Genomic DNA, 14,790 nt, shown 5'->3' with positions numbered 1-14,790 from the left:
ATTAAATAAACAGATTCTTACCATTATCAAATGCCGTCTGCTGTTCATACCTTTTCCTGTCGCAATGTTTTTTGTTTTTCCAGACAGCTCATCAGCGTGTGCAAGTTCCAGAGGGTACAGATAGTGAATGTATTGAATGTACTTTCCTTCCTGAAAAGAGGACACACTGGAGCTGCAGAGACTGTATTGGGAGCACAGCGGGGGTCCTGCAGACACTCAGGAGCTCTGTCACAAAGTTGTTCTTGGAAGAGGATGTTGGACTTCTTACTTTGGTTTGTAATTTTAAAAAACAAATAACTAACAAAAACAAAAAACAGTCAGTTGCTGCTAGACTTGGGGATGATTTTGAAATGGGACAATCTTTTAATGAGTTTATCTACAGATTCCGTGAGGAACAGGCGTCTTGAAAAGCGACCATTGCTAAGGGAAATCCAGCAGCGACCGTCAGCAGCTTCCTCCAAAAGTATAAGAGCAGAAGAATTTTTTTTTTTTTTTTTAAAGCACTTGTTTTGTTCATTTGTGGATGTGGCACTTCAGCACATTGGCTTTTACACATCGAGATCTCTTTTGCTTTGAAATCGAGCAGATCATTACAATACAGTGTTTTTTACCCATAACTAAAACAAACCCCGTTTAAAAGAGTTGGTCTTTGTTTAGCGTTAGAAAGTCTTGTTCAAGGAAAATGCTAATAACTCTGCTTCTGCTATAACATCTCCCCTCACCAGTTCACAACTGTTTTCTACTCTGTGCCTTGAGCTTTGTGCACTTTGCAACTCCGTGACCAGTTGTTCGACTCCCGGATGCTTTCTGAAAAAGCTTGTGGTGTCACAGACTGACCCACTGAGGTGGCAGGTGTGACTTTAGCAGGATACTAATAAGTAAGCGGGAAGATAGAAACACGTTGCTCATTGGTCAGATTCCCCCCTGCCTCACCTGTGGCATATTCATGCTGATGTCGGGGACCAACTCTTACAGAACATATCCATTCCCTCCATCACTTCCATGATCTCACCAGCTGCTGTAGCGTTGGCATGATGCTAGCGTAGGATGAGCTGTCCTCTAGCACCAAAACTCCGTTTTTCAGGACAGTGGAGACTTACCAGAGGGTGACAGCTAGTTACTAGGATACTCCGGGGAGCAGATATGGTTATTGAATCCAGATAGAATCAGTGGTGTGGCATTCCTGATCCATTTCATTTTAAATGGGTGAGACAGGTACTTCAAAAAAAAATGTCTGCAGTCTGCATCTTTTGTAGCATTATATTCGAGTATAACAGAGGAGAAGTCACACTGCTGTTTTGAAGCTTTGTTCCAGCTGTGACACAGCTCTTTTTTTTTTCCTACACCCACAGTGCTATTTAGTTTCTTATAAGAGACTCTAAAGCTTATTCTAGTCGTTTTGGGAAGGCAAAGAAAAATAGATGTGGCAGGTGAAAATATTTTTCTCCTCAATTTTGCTTGAATCTAAATCGAGCATATGCTTGACTGTATTTGGCCACGTGACACTAATATTTAGCTCTTCGGAGAACTTGGGGCAAAACCAGATGGATCAGGGATACTGCCACGCTTCTGATTGTCGGGTTTTTCATAGAGTGGCCTCTGCCAATTCACTCTGTCCTTTTTTTGGGGAGCAGGCTGGGTGGGAGAGTTAGAAGTGTGACAGTAGGAGCAAGTAAGTGCTCTAGTAGAAGTCCTCTATTTGTAAAACTACTATTCCGAGAAGTCAACGTAAAAGTTGGCAGATTTATTTTTTAAGTACTTCTCAACCAGAGCTGGATTTCGTGGAGGACTTTGAATTGGACTCATTTAACCCTGTGAGCATCTTGGGTTGTATTGATACACACTGAATCACTGGAAGGATATATACAGGTTCTCACTGTGCCCTATATAGTTTGATTCGCTACCCCAGTAGCATTCTGGTATCAGGGAAGAACTCCACTCTATCGTGAAGTCCAAATTTTACTTTCTCAATGGAACGCTTGCCGCAGGCTTATAAATAACACCTGCAACTAAAGTCTCCCCTGAGTGGTTTCAGGAATATTTCTGAAAGGAATAAAATTGGAATGCTTCTTTAAATGTGGATGAATTCTTCATTATCCTCATAATGTACCCAAATGCTTTTTCCGGGAGAGTGTTTCTTTGGCTAACAGGGGAACTTCTCTACAAAAGCATTGTATTATGATGTGAATTGGTGTTAAAATCTTCGGATGCTTTTGCATTATTAAGTTAATGGAGAAACATTTTATGTTGTCTTCTTTTTCTTATTATATATGTGTTAACAAAAAGTGGACAAAGTTTGCAAAATTCAGCTTCTCTAAATATTTGCACAGCGTCTGCAGCTAGCTATGGGCCAGGGCGTGGTACTGGGAGGCCGTGAGTGGAGGGCCCTGTAGAAAGAAGATGCACGTTCTCCTAGTGCATGTGACGTGGTTGTTACCTGTTGGCCCCTTGAGGTACATTGCAGTATGGAAAACCTATTTCTTCGTTTTTGAGTAGAAATTGACCTTGCTTCTTTAATTGGGTTTCTTAACAGAATTCTTAGTCGGCAACACGAGGGGAGATCAGAGTTGCCCTCCGTTTTGTATTGACAAAGCACCGTTTACCAGAAAGTGTTTTCTTGTCATGTTTACTTGTGTTCTTCTTTGCCCGTACAGTATCTAGTTTCTCCACCCCAGTTGAATCCTGGCTTTTGTGGGGCCCAAATCATTGAGGACAGAAAACTGTCCACGGATTGTCTTGTTAATCGGCACGTAGTTGCTTCGGCAAGCCTGACCGCCAAGCATGTGCAGCCTGAAACCAGGCTCTCCAAAAGAAAGCAGTTCAGTCACCTTGAAATAATGCCATGTCCAAGTCATTGGTAATTGTAATTGAGAGACGGTACTTACTTTCAGAGTTGGCCTCATGCTTCAGTAACAGTGTCGTCTCCTGGTCCCCGTTGTCACAGCTTAACCCTAACCCGACGGGACCTACTTGTTTTCTGTGGAGCAGAAAGCAAAACCTGGTATAGCGACTCTGAACAGTTCGTAGGTAGAGTTAGAAGAAACACAAACCCGGAGGCAGGAGTTGTGCGTTGGTCAGGTTTGTGGGAAAGTCACTTTTTTTTTTCCTGTCCCTTTTACAAATTTGAGGCAGTTCCTCTCTCCCTTTCTTTGAGGCGTGGGGTGAACACTGACCTGTGAGCGAGATCGCAGGGGAACAGGTGCCGTGGCCGTTCGTGCTGCGTGTGCGTCCCTAGTGCGCCGGCCCCGTAAAGCTGCCGCTTCCCTCGCTATAAATGCCACGCTTTCTGTCAGGTTGCAGATTTGCACACGTGAAGAATTCCTCAGGAAGAGTTTGCACATGCATCGCCTCGCAATATTCTGTACTGACCGAACAAGGGATTTGAAAGTTTTTCAGCACAAAAGGAGAACTTCAGAGTGGTGGTCTGTGCACCCGTTCTAGCAAAGGTAATGGTGATCTAGCAAACACGATCGGTTTCTGCAGTTATAAAGTGAGCAGGGGCACTTGTATCATAGTATTTAAATAAGCCTGTTTAATCTCCAGAGTGGCCCTTCCAGATTTTATCTTCTTTTCTTATCGAGACTAGTTATATTTTCGTCTATGTTTTCTCTGTTTTAGGGCAGTTAATATTTTCCATGGTAATGACAGAGGCATTGCCCTTGAGCTAAAATTCAGTTGTTTAATAAGCAGCTATTATTAAAATAACTGAACCTTGTTTTATGAATATACACTAATCTGAGATAGTAAAAAAAAATTTAAAAAGCTGCATTAGGTATCCAGACAGTTTGGATGTTTTGAGTTGATTTTTTTTATGGTGTCTCATTGCGCTTCAGAGTATTATGTTTACTTTACCCCAGGTCTAGGCCTCTTAAGGACTTTAAAATTTAAGATCAGAATGTGAATCCCTTGACTAGCATAGGTTTATAGGACCTTTTCAGTTGTGATCGCAGTTTTCAATAAGCTTGCCTTAGATGAAGTTCACGTTTATCAGAGGTTAAGATAGAAGTTATAGGAGTTCTTGGAGAAATGGCTTTCTTGTTACTTTCATTACCTTGTTGCAATTTGCCCCAGTTTCTGGCCACCAGAATCCATGAAAGGACCCCTGTTCTTTTTCAAGGGTAGCGATTCCTGTTTTGTCCCCACTGGTGATTAACTAAGTCACTGACGCTTTCCCTCCTCCCCTGGCCAGGACCCTATTTTGAACTTCTTTCCAGAGCCGAGTGGCACAAGTCCATACACTGATTCTGCTGACGGTGGTGGTGTGGCTGTGGGAGAATTAGAATCCTCATCAGAGGTACATTCTTGACCTCAGTACATACTGTACCCCTGCTGGTGGGAAATTTATCTTCATTTCTGGTTGGATTGCATTGTTTAGAAAAATGTTAATGGTTTATAATTCTAGGAAATTTATAGAGTGGCTCTGGGGTAAATTTTGTGGTTTGAAAAAAAAATTTTTGTATTGATTTTAACATGTCATTTCAATGTGGTGACGATGTACTAAATGCAATAGGACTGTGGATATTCTCTTAGAAGGGTATGTTTTGTTAAACAGATGGCAATTTAATTGCTCTCATTAGCCCTGTTTGTCAATATTACAGCCATGCAATTCAGGAGAAATTAATTCAGATGTGACGTTGTGGGGAACTGTGGCTGGACACAGGAATGTTTGTGAATAAATGGGAGTCAAAGACAGACAAGAGGCTCTTGCCAGCCACCTGCACAGCCAGAGCAAGGAGGAAGCAATGAAGTCTAATCCCTGGTGGTGCTTCTTTGTCGGAAAGCATGGTGGAGCTTAGAACAGGGTGTTCTGTACATCAGTTCTTCTGTTAATCTAAGAACAACAAAATTGTGAATGAAACTCTTTTTGATTGGGGATTAAAGCCACTGACTTTGGCTCTGACCTTTAACTCTGGATGGATTTGGAATCACTCCTTCTGTATTAGGGTGTATAACCGTCACTCTAAAACATTGTGGTTAATGAAATAAATCTTGTACAGATGTCCTTGGCTTGTTATGTTGATACTTGGTTCATTGGAACTTTGTTATGGCACAGAACATAGGATTTTGCTTATGGTGTATTCACAATTCCCTCTTAAACGATAAGCACACTCAGCACATGTCTGTTCTGTCGTGGATAATCAGTGGCATGGTGAGTGTCCATCTTGACCTCTGTACCAGTGATAAAAGAAACGGGGTGTGTGTATTTATATACATTTAGTACATAGTCTGCATACGTATGTAGTATCTATACCTATGTACATATATGTGTCGTTTTCTTCTTTAAACACTGGCACATTGTAGACCTTTAATCAGAACTTTTGACTTGTGGTTGTTTGCACTGATGACACCATGCTTTAAAAAAATAACCCCCCTGTGTTTTCTTGCTGTGATATTAGTATTATCCCCTAGGGTGTTGTGCTCCCTCTTGCCAGTTTTAGTTCCTCTCACTTTCTCTATACAAATGTTCTTCCTAACAGTGTGCTCAGAATGCCGGTTTTCAACTTCCGTCCTCCTCTTGTTTAAAACCCAAGCTGTGTTGTAGTAACACCCACTCTTAGATTACCATACCCAGCGGGGTTCTGTGACTGTCTTTTCTTTTTCTCTGCATTTAAGTCACCTGACAGTTGCCTTCTCCAGCTTTTTCTTTTTCTTTCCCCAGCCAGGTAGGGGGTTGTTTAAATCCTCTCCCCTCTCTTACAGCAGATTTTGTTTTTTACGGAGTATAAAACTTTTCTACTAGAGTCAGTTCTTTAAGTGTGCTTGTGTGTGTTTATTTCCTCTATTGGCATGTGTCTTTAATAATCTAGAATTCCAGAACATTTTGCATTTCAAAGAACGTGCTTTGGTAGAAGGACTATCCTACACGTAATCTGAGAGCAAATGTTTGTCTCAGCTTAATGGAGTTGTGTGTTCTTGGGTAAGGTTATTTTTCTGAACCTCAGTGTCCCCATGTTAAGCCCATTTCCCTCCCCAAATTACTCACGATGGAGAGTCTCTGCATAGTGCAATGGGCTTAATTGGCCAGAAGGATATAACAGTTTTAAACTCAATTACGCCCCTAAGTGACTAATAATATACCTCAGAATATGTATTTTTAAAAATGGCCATAACTACAAAGAGAAATACATTAATCTACCAGTATAATAGGTGTTTTAAACATACCTCCCTCATGAGTTAATAGATCATGAAGAAGACAAAAATCATAATGATGAAGGGCATAGAAGATTTAAATAGCACAGCTAATAAAGTAGACCTGATGGAGATATCTAAAATCACCTTGCACCTTCCAATAAGACAATAAGCATTTTTTGCAACTTAAATCTAACATTGTATTTAGAGTATAACAAATGATGACCACAGTGGATTTACCTGAGGAAGCAAGTTGGTTAATATTAGAAGATCAATCAGTGTAACTCATCTGTTAACAGATTAACATATGATCAGACTGTGAAAATCCAAAGAGTCTGCAAGGCAGATGAGAAGACTTAAGAGTTTATCAAGTTCACTGGAACAAAATCAACATGTGAATGTCAATTACATTTCCATGCGTCAAGCAACAAGCTATAACGTCTTAAGATTTTAATTGTAATTAAGAAAATTTACAGTAGGAACAAAACAGTATAAAGTATAGAAGAATAAATCTTAAGAGCTATATAAGCCTTTTAATGAGAAAATGATGATGGAAAAAAACCCCAACACCTTGATTGACCTAAATAAATGGGAGATATGGATAAGAAGATCATCTAGGTTGCAGCTCTTTGTTCAAATTGATTAGTAAATTAATGCAATCCCAACAAAAAATCCCAATGGTTTTCACTGTGGTACTTGACAAGCTGATCCCATAATGTGAATGCAAGAGCAAAGGGCCAAGGATATTCAAAACATTACTAAAAAACAATGAAGTGTGAAGGGAACTAGCACTACCAGATTTAAAAGCTTACTCTAAAATGAAAAACAAAACCAGAAGCCATTTACTCAGACATCTGAAGAAACAACAACAAAAAACTTACGTAAAATGTAGTCATTAAAACAATGTGGGATTGGTACAGAGATTACAAGTGGAGGAACAGACAAGGTTGAAGAGCTCAGAAACTGACTCACTTAGTACGGGAACTTAATTTTTAAAAGGAGGTCAGTGCAGACCAGTCGGGGGGGGGGGGGGGGAGGGCGGGGGGCGGAGCGGAGAATGGATTATTTAATAAACAGTGCTTGAATAACTTTTCACAAAGGAAAAAAGTGAGTTGGGCCCCCCTCTACCTTGCACCAGCTGCAAAAAGCAATCCCAGGCGCATTCAAGATTCACTTAAGAAAGTTAAAAGTATGAAACTTTTAGAAGACAACAAATACAGAAGGATATTTTTATGGGGCACCTGGGTGGCTCATTCAGTTAAACATCCAACTCTTGGTTTCGGCTCAGTCATGATCTCCCAGTTTGTGAGTTCAAGCCCCACGTTGGGATCTGCGTTGACATTGCAGAGCCTGTTTTGGATTCTCTCTCTCCCTGTCTTTTGCCCCTCCCCAGCTTGGTCTCTCTTCTTCTCTCTCAAAAATAAATAAACTTAAAAAAAGAAAAGGATATTTTTACGACTTTGGGGAAGGGCAGGATTTTGTAAACAAAAGAGGAAGTGCAGACCATTGAAAGATGAATAATTTGGCTATAAAGTTCAGAAACTGGAAAAACTTAGTACATTGTTTAGGGTAGGGATTCATGAGTAGTAAAACTAAAGAAAACAAAGATTAACATTTAAGATCATAGTTTCTTGGGGGTGGGGTGGAAGGAAAGCAGAGAGGAACACAGGCTGATAAACCCTTGATAGAGGTTGATAGAGGGGCATTTTGACCGTTGTAAATAGATCAGTTCTTGAGTTAACATGTATATTCGGTGCAAAGCCAATCCAAATGCCAAAGAGTATTTATTTTTAATACAAATTAAAAATTCACATGGAAGTATAAACAGATGATAATAGGATCTTCATTGAAAGGGGAGAAAAAAGGGAACTTGCTCTACCAAAAAAATTGTTTTTAAGTGCAATTAAATTTTTACACTCATATAAAAATAGACAAAGTCAATGGAAAAGAGTTTAAAAAATAGACTTCAATGCTTTTAAGAATTTAGAGTACTCTAAAGGTGGCTTCTTGAAATAATTCTGACCATGATGGATTATTCAGTAAAAGGTGCTGGTTTAAGTAGAGAAAATTAAATTTATTCCCATCATACCATTCACCAAAAGAAATTCCATTTGGACTAAAAATTTTAAAAGGGTAAGTTACAAAAACTTGAAGACAATATAGTTAGTATTTGGGAGGATTGGAGAAGTTTCTTCTAAGGATGTAAGCAGTAGCATGAAACATTGCTTTCCAAACCAGTCACCTGTGTGCACGTAGAACACCACCCCCAGCATGTGTATATAGACCTGTATATTTTTAAATTAATGGTTATGTACTATACTAAGACACATAGGCAAGAAAAAAAAAAAAGAAATAGAAAAAGTGAAAATGTTTTAAAATATCTTTTGTGTGTATTGTAAAAAAATACCTTTTGCTCTTTCTAAAAAATTTTTTTTCTTTTAGAGCTATATGATTAAAAAATGCTTCATTTTTCAAACTTCTAATTTTAACATTTTGTGATAAAAAATAATTTCTGGTTTTAAGGTAAGTTTATTTGAATGCTGGGTTTTAATGGCTATTGTAGCTAAAAAAGCCACTTGATTAAGATCTGAGTATCCAAATGACTGCTTACTGAAAAACAATGCTCATTTTCAATTCCATCTACTAGTCTTAAAAAGTGTTTGTTGGAATCTTTATAATAAATTTCCATCTTTCTCACTGTCAGTAACTTGTTCTTGCTCAATTGCAAGTGTGGCATTTTTATTGTTGGTATATATTAAAAAAAAAACAAAAACAAAAAAAAACGGGCTCAAAACCTACTGAAACTCCTGTTTGGATTTCATATCCCAAGCTTTCAGTGTGCACTTATGAGAGTTTATAGGTGACAGTTTTTGGTAACACATTTTGGTAAAGTTGAAGTATGTCTGACCATTTTGAAAGTGCTTTTAGCATGAATTCTTTTGGAAAAAATAGCTACTTTCTTAATGTTAGAATGTCATCTTTACCTTGAAGGATCAGATAAAGTGGTTGTTGTTTTTTTTAATACCTTCCCGTTCCATATTACAGACAGGCACTGGTCCGTAATAGAGCATTGCAAGGGTGCCCTTATGTCAGATAACATCCATGAGACCACTTGCTCTATGCGGACATACAAAATAAGTATTCTGCAAGATGGCGCCATTGTCAATGGCTGCACTTTGTGGAGCTCAAACTGCTTCTTGAAGCATGTACCTCACGTTTTTTGCGTGCTACCTAGCCACTTACATAGGCACTGTGTTAATGAAGTTTGGGTAAAGCTTCTTTACTCTTTTTTTTTTTTTTTTTTTTTAATGTTTCTTTATTTTTTTTTTTTTTTAAAAAATTTTTTTTTTCCAACGTATTTTATTTATTTTGGGGACAGAGAGAGACAGAGCATGAACAGGGGAGGGGCAGAGAGAGAGGGAGACACAGAATCGGAAACAGGCTCCAGGCTCCGAGCCATCAGCCCAGAGCCTGACGCGGGGCTCGAACTCGTGGACCGTGAGATTGTGACCTGGCTGAAGTCGGACGCTTAACCGACTGCGCCACCCAGGCGCCCCAATGTTTCTTTATTTTTGAGAGAGGAGACAGAGCACAAGCAGGGGAGGGGCAGAGAGAGAGGGAGACACAGAATCGGAAGCAGGTTCCAGGCTCCAAGCTGTCAGCACAGAGCCCAACTTGAGGCTCGAACCCACGAACTGCGAGATCATGACCTGAGCCGAAGTTGGACGCTCAAGCGACTGAGCCACCCAGGCGCCCCTCTTCTTTACTTTTAAAAACATAATTGGCTCCTGATTTCTTCCTGCACCTCTGTGGATCATCTTGTTTACTTCAGAGGCCACTAGCTTAAATATTAAGGAAGGTGAATTACCTCACAGAAATTGCAAGATTGGGCAGTTCCAGGATCAATAAATGTGGCAGCTCATGGATGTCATCAAGGACCCAGGTTCCTTCCGGCTTTCTGCTCTGCCAGCCTCCATATGTGAGCTTCGTTCTGGAATTGCTTCCCACAGGGTCTTGGCTCGCACGGTTGCCAGACATGAGGCCAACCACTTGAGAAGAAGACCTTGTTTCCCAGCTTTTTTTTTTTTTTTTTTTTAAGAGCAAAGAAACTTGCTCATGAGCCCACCTGCATGGTTCCTCTCACTTTTCACTAGGGAAGTTGGGATACATAAACATGCCCAAACTAATAACCGGGCAAGAGATTGGGACCACTGTGGCAGACTTAAATAAGTCTCACCTCTTGGGGCTTCGGTTGGGCTCACCTTCCCACTGACCTCAAGAGGAGGATGTGCTAGAACTGAGCCATGTCTCTGTTAGGAAAACGGAAGAGAAAATGGCTGTTGGCAACTATCGGTTTGCTTGGATCTACCGCACGGGGGAATGACTACTGCTACTCAGGAGCCTCAGGGAGATGCCAAAAACAACCCCTCTGATTCTACATCAACTTTGTTTTCCACACACGTACACAAAAACCAACTCTTACCAATTCTCATTCAGAATGAACTGATGTACTCTTGTTTGAAAGTCATGGTAGTCCAGGTCTAGAATCCATAAGCAACAAGGATATAGGCACACCCCTGACTGGAATAGCCAGGGAACTGTAAAGACCCCAAGGCTGGGAAGAGCTGGAGCTACCTGAACACAGGCCCAAGAAAACCCAAGTCCCTGGCTGGGAAAATTTCTCTCTTGGGTATGACTAGTTCCACCTATAACAAAAATAAGACCATGTTGTTGAGCTAGTGCTTGGTAAACACTTCCTCTGTCAATGAAAAAAGATGGCTCAAATAGCATAGGAGAGGGAAAGGAAATAGATGTGAACTAAGCACCTACTTTATGGTAGTGGCTGCTGTTTACTGGCCATCTGCCTGTGTGGCAGGTGCTGTATGCAAATTTTAAGAGCATTTGAGCAAGGCAATTAGTGCTACTCTACTGAAGTGTAGGCAGCTTCTAGCCTGGTCCTCAGTGATCCCCGCCTCCTGGTATTCATTCACCCTTGAGAGTGAGCTGGACCTAATGACTCTTCTCATGAATACAGCAAAAGTGATGGGTGTCTCTTCTGTAATTAGATTACAGAAGACTGACATCCGCCTTACTGGTGTATACTCTGGCTCTTCTTACTTGCTTACTTGAATGTAAAGGCCCACCTGGCAAGGAACTGAGTGTAGCATGGGGCCAACAGCCAGCAAGGAACTGAGACCATCAGTACCAGCCCATGAGGCACTGAATTCTACCAACAGCTGCTGAGCGAACTTAGAAGTGGATCTTGCCCCACTTGAACACAACGAGGATTTCTGCCCTGGCCAACACCTTGATCATAGCCTTGTGAGAGATGGTGAGCCAAAGAACTTAGCCAAGCTGTGCCCAGATTCCTGCTCCAAGGAAACTATGAGGTAATATATATATGGTGTTTTGAGCCACTACATTTTGGACTAATTTGTTACAGAGCAATAGATAACAATTATGAGATAGTCAAGATGTCAGAGATTTAAAAATTCGTCCAAAGTTACATAGCAGCGGCAGATTTGAGCCTTCATCTGCCAGGATGCTTTTGTCTCTACCACCTGATGATCCTGACAGCCTCCGGTGGAGGTAAGCTCTGCCCCAGTGTAATTCTTAAGACCCACTGATCATACCTCCCTAGCCGAAGCTGTTCAACCATGTCTATAATAACCTTAGGAGAGAACCTTCTCCACTGAGGTTCCATGACAGAAGCCCTAGAGAAAATGGTTTGAACAGTTTTTGTTTTTTTCACTTTTCCCAAGGTTGGCACATGGCTTCTAGATGCACAGAGAGAAGTTCCATATACTGGGTGCCTTTAGGGCATAAGGGATTAATTCTCTCAGAAACCCTGGTTGAGAAGGGCTAGTGGGGAGAGAGAGGCAGAGCAGGAGGAAACCATGAGGTGTGCTCTGGGGAGAAAAATGCCCTGAGTATCCCCTGGGAGAAAAATGCCCTGAGTATCCCCTGGGAGAGATTTTCCTCATGAAGCAGCCTCAAAAGCTACTAGTGAAGCCAGGAACTACACACACACACACACACACACACACACACACACACACACACACGAGAGTCCCCTAGGGCCAGTGCTCAAGGCCAGTCTGTGGCTCTCCTCTGGTGATAATAGGGTGAGGCCTTCGCTGGATGGGGTACTTGAGTCCCACTTGCACTGTTTCCTGCATTTTCCAGGGGCATCCGGAGGTGGGAGGAGCCACAGGAAAGGCCTGTCCTCTCAGGCAGCACTATCTGTTGGCATGAAGTCCAATGGCGCTCTTGGGAAGCGAGAGATTTCAGGTAGTGTTTTTCAGCCACATGGGCTCTTTTATGGACTGTCGTGTCCCTATGCCTGAAAACACCTCTTGGAATACTGCTTGAGTACGTTATTCTCCCCCAGCTATTTGTTCATGTGTCATCTGCTATCCTGTACCCCTTTAGGTATCCTGTACCCCCCGATAGGATGTACCGAGGAGGATACTTCACCTCTGTGGTATTTCCTCCAAAATCCATAACCTCAGTCTACACACAAGAAAACGTCCGACACATCCAAAGTGAGGGACTTTCTACGGGACACCTGACCGCTCCCTCGTCAGAGGTGTCGAGGTCGTGAAAAATGAGGAAAGACCAAAATCTGCCTCGGATTAAGGTGACTGTGGAGACAGGGAGACTTAAGTGGGGCGTGGGATCCTGGGATTGAGAAAAGATATTTGTGGAAAAGCTGGAGAAATTGGAATAAACTTCGTGGCTTAGTTAATAGCGCTGGACCAGTGATGATTCCCTAGTTTTGATAAACGTACCAAACCTAAGGTTTTAACACTCAGGGATAACGGGGGAAGAATTTATAGAAACCCTCTGTACGATCTTTGCAACTCTTCCATAAATCTAAAACTGTTTCCCAAAAGAGTTTTTGAAAAATTCCATGGGTTTCTCAGGGTTATAAGGTGGTGTGAAATAACAGTCCTCAAGGAATCTGAGCTTCTAATTCCTCTTTCAGAAGCCGTACAGGGAGCCACGATAATTCCAATGTGCACGTGGCTGTTGGGTCTCGTGGCTGATCGCCAAGCTGTCATAAAAAAAATCCGTGTTGAGATGACATGTGTTTATCTTCAAATCTGAGAATCTGAGCTCAACAAGCTGTGTTTGTTTGTTTTTTTTTAACTTTTTTAACGTTTATTTATTTTTGAGACAGAGACAGAGCATGAATGGGGGAGGGTCAGAGAGAGAGGGAGACACAGAATCCGAAACGGGCTCCAGGCTCTGAGCAGTCAGCACAGAGCCCGACGCGGGGCTCAAACTCACGGACCGCGAGATCATGACCTGAGCCGAAGTTGGCCACTTAACCGACTGAGCCACCCAGGCGCCCCAACAAGCTGTGTTTTATTCCTACTGTCCTCTTGCTGGTGTTGACAGTACGTTTTTGGTTTTCCAATCAGGGATTGGAGAATCGGATGGACATTGGTATTACCAGCCTAGCTTTAGGTGAAATGACATCGTAACCCATCAACCCATCAGAGGCAGCTTCGAAAGAGGGACAGTTGAAGTCCGTGGCGCTTGGGTCTCCTGCAAGTGGGAGGTCTTCCCCAGGCACTCGGGGGGCCCCTCCCTCCTGGGTTGCTTGTACCCTCTGCTCTCAGGCTTTCCAAGGATAGTCTGGGTCTAGTGGGTACCCACCAGTTCCCAAGACCTGGAATTCTCAAGCTGATTGAAAATCCTGCTGAATCAAGCTAATCCAAGGAGGCAGTGTGAAGTGTGACCCATCGGGGCCTGGAGACACGGCAGGGTGGGGGAGTGGCCTTGAGACTCAGGCCAGGGGAGCAAGTGGCAGAGCCGGGATGTAGACCAGAACCTCTGAGAGGCAGCGTGGTGCAGTTGAAAGAACATACGCTTCAGACTCGGAGATGCTTTGGGTCAGCTAGCTCCTGGTGTATGAGCTGTGTGTCCCTGTGCAGGTACTTCAGCTCTCTGAGCCTCAGTTTCTCCTGCTATGAAGCCAGAGTGGCCAGGCTTTCACTTTCCCATGGTTCAGCTGCTTCTCATCCTTCAGTGAGAATAACAACTGCCACCATGGTTACTCTCCCACTGTTCTGTCGCCGAGTGCTGGCTGTGTGCCTGGCACTGTGCAAGGCACTCTGTCCACTATCTCAATGACGCTCATTTTCCAGTGACAAAGCCGGAGCCCACGGATGGGAAGTGTCCAAGGTCACCCGCTGGTGACCTAGTAGCCAGTCCTTAATGATCGCACACTGTCGGGTGGATGTAAGGGCTACGAGATGTAACCAACACAGCCTGGCAAGGGCCGGTGCCCAGGAAGTGCTCACTTTGCTTCCTTGGGGTGGCCCCAGGTGTCTGGATGGCAGAGGACAGTGTCCACGGGGCACGAACTCAGCCTCCTGTCATTGATGCTCAGCCCTCAGCCTGCGGGCTGTCTAGTGTCAGCAGCATTCTCTGCTGGGCAGTGCCTGCCAAGCTCCGGGTGGCTGCTAGGCCTGTAAACAGAGCCCCATCTGAGCCCATCTGAGCCCCAGCCTCAGAGAAGACCAGACTTTCAGGACACATAGAAGAAGAGGTGCCCAACAGGTCTGTCAAGAGTCCGCTCTCAACAGAGCCAAAGACACCCCAAGTTAAAATGACTGCCCTGCCAGCCCAACCAGAAATCACAATCGAGTG

At 42.7% G+C, this 14,790-nt stretch overlaps 1 protein-coding gene across 5 annotated transcripts in view; it reads left to right on the top strand.

Moving 5' to 3' along the window:
- The window catches only part of CACUL1 (CDK2 associated cullin domain 1), an 84,689-nt gene extending 71,473 nt beyond the window's left edge, over positions 1–13,216 (top strand). Inside the window, exons 9-12 of one of the 5 annotated variants that reach the window (XR_009252676.1) lie at positions 84–272; positions 11,367–11,519; positions 12,316–12,420; positions 12,562–13,216. Coding sequence is in view for 1 of the 5 variants with exons in the window: in XM_058697915.1 (XP_058553898.1) it covers positions 84–124 (41 nt within the window). In the remaining 4 variants the exon portion in view is untranslated. Of the gene's footprint in view, positions 1–83; positions 5,003–11,366; positions 11,520–12,315 lie in introns of those variants that run through there. The other 4 variants (XR_009252678.1, XR_009252677.1, XR_009252675.1 and 1 more) reach the window with 4 other exon arrangements.
- The last annotated feature ends 1,574 nt before the right edge of the window (positions 13,217–14,790 follow it).

This window comes from Neofelis nebulosa, chromosome 13 (assembly GCF_028018385.1).
Source record: "Neofelis nebulosa isolate mNeoNeb1 chromosome 13, mNeoNeb1.pri, whole genome shotgun sequence".
Lineage (NCBI taxonomy): Eukaryota > Metazoa > Chordata > Mammalia > Carnivora > Felidae > Neofelis > Neofelis nebulosa.
Note: the sequence above shows the minus strand (reverse complement) of the source record. Positions and strands in the feature narration are given on the sequence as shown.